Genomic DNA, 4803 nt, shown 5'->3' with positions numbered 1-4803 from the left:
AGAAAAGCATACCCTGTTACTGAATTCGACCATTTTGATAACAATTTCCTTGTCGATACTGGGAAAAATCAAGTCTCCTATGAACTCCATGTCCTTGCTGGTAAGCTGGTCCACAAAAACCTGGGAAGACAGGGCCAGATAAGAGTTCATGAAAAACAGCAACCAGAATATGAATGATGGAGTAGCTCATCTGGCTGATCCATCATAGTTCAGAGGTCATTTTAAGGTTACTTTGTAGAAATGGAGTGTTTTACAAAAACTGCCTACATTGTTTTTGCACAACTACACAACGTTTCTGAACAGGCACAGATGTCACCACTGTAGTTTTCACATGTTTATGGTGTGGTAAGCAATCACAGTGACTGAAATTATTCACAAATTTAAAAAAAAAACAGCTGAAACCTGACACACCAAGTCTTCTTTTATCCCCTGCAACAAGCACATTATAAAAATCTTACTCTTAATTTTTAAGTGGATCTGGTCAACTAAATAACTGTCTATTAAGACTATTCTACCGCACATAAAAGCCTTTCTATGAAAATAAAAAAAATAAAATAAAAAAGCAAAAACCCTTAATCAGGTCTTACCTGAGTGAATCTGTTGAGGAAGGATTTGGGCAGCCCCTTACGCCCCCCACCTTGAGTGAAAGGGTTCTGGCATCCAAAGATCTTCGTCTTGTCATGCTGTACCTGAAAGCTCATGGCCAGTTCTGGAATGTAGATCTCTGCTCGGTGATCAAAGCAGGCATTAAGGCCTTCCAGCACTGACTGAGAGGCCAAGTTCAACTATGATGGAAAAACACCAATAATACAGCTGATCAGTCTAATCAGATTGTTTGGAGTTTGAAAAATGTTAGAGCAAAACTATAAAATCAGTGTACAAAACTGCAAGAGCGTTAAAAGAGTGATCCCTACCTCGTCCAGTACCACCCAGTGCCCTGCCTTCAAAGCAGCCAAAAGGGGGCCATCGCGCCACGCAAACTCTCCTCCCTTCCCACCCTCCACTGGGAGATCTGTCCCAAATAAATCGGTGACATCCTGCAGAGAGTGTATGTCATCATTACCAGAGGCTTTAGAGTCGAGTTCAGAGCACAGTGCTGAGCATGTCAATTTACCGTTTGCTCTGACAGGTTGATTCTGACCAGATGGTTTCCAGAAGCTTTTGCTAGTGCAGCCACCAGGCTGGTTTTTCCCACGCCAGGTGAGCCCTCGAGGAGCACAGGCCTCTGCAGCTTCAGTGCCCGCAGAATCCTCTGAGCATTCACTGCAGTGGTGCCTGCTGCAATGGCGTAGTTTGACAGGTTACGGCTCTCGGTGTGAGGCCCTGGAAACAAAGGCATTATAAGACATTACGCAAACATCAGTGAACTCATCACAAGCACTTAAAGAGTTGTATGTGTGTTATCATGGAAGACAGGTCCACTGTACACTATCGGTCAAAAAGTTATTCTAGTTATTTATTACAATTCAAGTCAAATGAATAGCTTGAAATGGTACAAAGGTAAGTGGTGAACTAACTGCCAGAGGTTAAATAAAGAGGTAAGGATACCCAAAAGTGTAACATGATGTACATTTCAGAATGATACAAAAATGGAAGACAGACAGTCCATCATAACACTTATAAATGTAGGTGTTTCCTACAGAGAAACTGCAAACAAAGTCAAGGTGTCAGTGAGTACAGTTTCCTTCACCATTAAAAGGCACTCAAAAACAAACTGACAGGAAGAGGTTTGACAGACCCAAAGACATAACTGAATCAAGTTTCTGGGAGTTAACAGCTTGCATTGTCCAAGCTATGCCAGAACTGCCTCAGGAAAAAGAACAAGATGGTAAGCTTGAAAACATGGAGTGACCAGCACAGTCTCCAGACTTAAACCCCATGGAGATGGTTTGAGATGAACTGGACAGAAGAGTGAAAGCAAAGAAACCTACAAGTGCCACACATTTATGGGAACTTCTGCAACAGATATGGGAAGAATTTCTACTGGTTTTTATTGTAGAAAGAATGCTTTCAGCTGTTATATCTGCCAAAGGTGGTTACTTTGATGAGTCAAAAGTTTAGAATACATTTTGGTCTATAAATTGATTCCTCCAATCGCTTATTTGTACTATGCTTTCATTTCAGAGTGCAGTGAGACATCAAAGCGGCATCATTTTCAATAAAAAAAAAAAAACTGGAAAAATGGGGTGTTCTAAAACTTTTGACCGGTAGTATACATGAGCATGTGTAGTTTCATCTAAAGAAAGTCTTTGTAGAAGTGGTGCAGAACAGGATCCACATCTCGGAATAAAGCAGCTGTTCTAGAGCGGCAACTAGCCCTCTATGGGAGGACATAGAGCTACTGGATCAGGTTGTACTGAACTTTATTGCACTAAAAACTCAGCTTGAATTAGATGACACACTTTTCCCAACACTGTTAATGATTAATAAAATTAAAAAATGGTGTGGATATGTCCAGGCTATTCTAGCCCGGTGATTCCTTAATAGTACATTAAGGAATCACTAAATGTATACCTAACGCGATGTAGAAGGGATCAATGCCAAAGAAATCTTCTCCCCACTGAGGCTCCCGTGGCAAATTGCTGTCATACACTCTCAGGGCATCCATTACATCCTGGTCCAGCTTGGTCATCTTGCTTAGTCTCTGCTGCAGGAAGCTCAAGCACAGACGACGAGCAAGGAGGACACCGTCTGCACAGGAGGCTGTGGTCCCTGCAAAGAAGCCAGAATGGATCTACCAACAATTTCTTTCAGTGCCAAACTTTCAGCGGAATTTAAACATAAGCCGTCAGCTCACCTGAGCCAATGCCATCGATATAAACGAGACAAGCAGCGTGGATGAAGGCGGTAACAGTGTCCAGACGCAGGTCCCACTCGGCTTCATCTTCGTCTTCAATAGCTCCCATGGTCATGAAGCTATCTTCATCCCGCTCGCACACAGCATTGAGGAAGTTGACCCATGAAAGAATGTCTCTAACACTCAGGATGCAGCGGCGGCCAAAGTCCTGCTGTGTGAGCCACTCGATGAAGTCCAGCATTAGCTCTGCAACATCCCCACCTGTGTTCAATTAAAAAGTTATATTCACCTGCTTGAAATCAGTCATTTTAATTATCACCTTCTTTAACATAACCTCTAATGAGAACTCAGTGGCAACAGCACACTATGGAAATTCCACATCTGCTACACAACTCGATATTCACTCTGGATTTTAGCTTTTCTTTATTCTCAAACTTCTGAGCAACGTGCATCTCTTTAAATGCTAAATAGTCTCCCATGTTCTAGACTCGAGGCTCTAACTACACCTGTTATACTGCTCAACAAAGTGTGTATTAGAGCTGTCTTTTTTAAAATGACTGCCTGCTACTGCTGGAAACAATGTGGAATTGTGGAGACAAACCAGAAGAATAAAACTGAAGTTAACTAAAAAACATCAGACATGGTTCATAACATAAAAGTCAAACGCTTTTTAAACTATGCACTTGGTCATTTTAAACCCGGTGAACTGTAAATGGGTTACCATCAAGAGAGAGGCCTGAGCGCAAGTTGTGTTGGATGATCTTAACCAGGTCACTGCGATTGTTGGTCTGAGGGCACCAGATCTCTGTGAAACGATTTCTTAAGGCTGGAGAGAGCTGTGAAGAAACATACGTGCACAAGTATAATCAGATAACACCTATGTAAAGTTCCATCTCACACCTTCAGCACATAAATAAGTCCATCATCATGACCTGTTGTACAGATCTGTCACAAACATTAAACTTGGCCTTTTATTGTACATTGCACATATTATACCTAGAGTGGCTGGTGAAACACAATGTACAATAAAAGGCCAAGTTTAATGTTTGTGACAGATCTGTACAACAGGTCTAATTTCTGCAATATTCAGATATTTTGTGCAGTGTAATGCTGCATAAAATATGTGTGGTAGGTTTAAAATGTTCAGTGCGTGTTTTCTGGGGCTGTGACTTGCAACAGTTCACGTGATGCGTTTGTGTCTTCTTTGTTTTTGTTCTATTATAAATGTGGAAGCAGCTATTTTGTGCAGCATCAAAGTCTAACAAAAACTTCCCTACAGGAAAAACAGTAGCTTGTACCATTTTGCATCATTTCATCACCTCTTTCTTGCCAAAGTCTCCTCCAGGGTTCATGGTGGCGACCAGACGGAAATTTGCAGCTGCTTTTATCAGCTCCACGTCACCACGATCTCCGCTGCCCTTCTCTGCCAATACAAGGGACTTCTCCGTCTCCAGAACACTGGTAGCAAACAAACACACTATCAAAGGTCAAAGCTTGTGCAGTGTTTTTAAAATTAAATGTTGGCAAGTTTACGCTCAGAGGAACTTTTCACATTCCAAAAAGTCAATTCTGTGCATTTCCTTACCTGGATGACTGAGCGTGCATCAAGACATAACTTTTCTTAAGTACCAAACAAGTGAACGCTACAACTACAAGCAATCGAGTGCAAATACAACTTAAGGTTGTATGTTAACAATGTTAACTTAAGACTTTTTGACCAACAGGACTCAGAAAGCTTGGGTCAACAACTCTCTTTCGGTTTCTGTTCCACCTCCACTGGCTCCCCCCAGGGCTGTGTGCTCTCCCCCTGCTCTTCATCCTCTACAGCGATGACTGCAGATCCATGCAGCCCAACTGTCACCTGGTGAAACATGCTGACGACACAGTTCTCCTGTCACTGCTGTCAGGCCCCTCACAACACCACGGGCCCACTCTTCAGGAGTTTGTAGAGTGGTGTGACAGCTCCAAACTTAAACTGAACGTGAGCAAAACCAAAGAGATGGTGG

General features: G+C 42.3%; 1 protein-coding gene across 1 annotated transcript in view; it reads right to left on the bottom strand.

The window, feature by feature from the left end:
- The window catches only part of mdn1 (midasin AAA ATPase 1), a 59821-nt gene that overhangs the window by 29685 nt on the left and 25333 nt on the right, over window positions 1-4803 (bottom strand). Inside the window, exons 31-38 of the mRNA XM_013914548.1 lie at window positions 4117-4255; window positions 3519-3633; window positions 2798-3058; window positions 2515-2712; window positions 1115-1323; window positions 915-1037; window positions 588-785; window positions 13-120 (exon numbers count right to left, since the gene is read on the bottom strand). Of these exons, the coding sequence (XP_013770002.1) occupies window positions 13-120; window positions 588-785; window positions 915-1037; window positions 1115-1323; window positions 2515-2712; window positions 2798-3058; window positions 3519-3633; window positions 4117-4255 (1351 nt within the window). The remainder of the gene's footprint in view (window positions 1-12; window positions 121-587; window positions 786-914; window positions 1038-1114; window positions 1324-2514; window positions 2713-2797; window positions 3059-3518; window positions 3634-4116; window positions 4256-4803) is intronic.

Source organism: Pundamilia nyererei, unplaced genomic scaffold, assembly GCF_000239375.1.
Source record: "Pundamilia nyererei isolate P.nyererei 1_Seehausen unplaced genomic scaffold, PunNye1.0 scaffold00204, whole genome shotgun sequence".
NCBI classification, from domain to species: domain Eukaryota; kingdom Metazoa; phylum Chordata; class Actinopteri; order Cichliformes; family Cichlidae; genus Pundamilia; species Pundamilia nyererei.
Note: the sequence above shows the minus strand (reverse complement) of the source record. Positions and strands in the feature narration are given on the sequence as shown.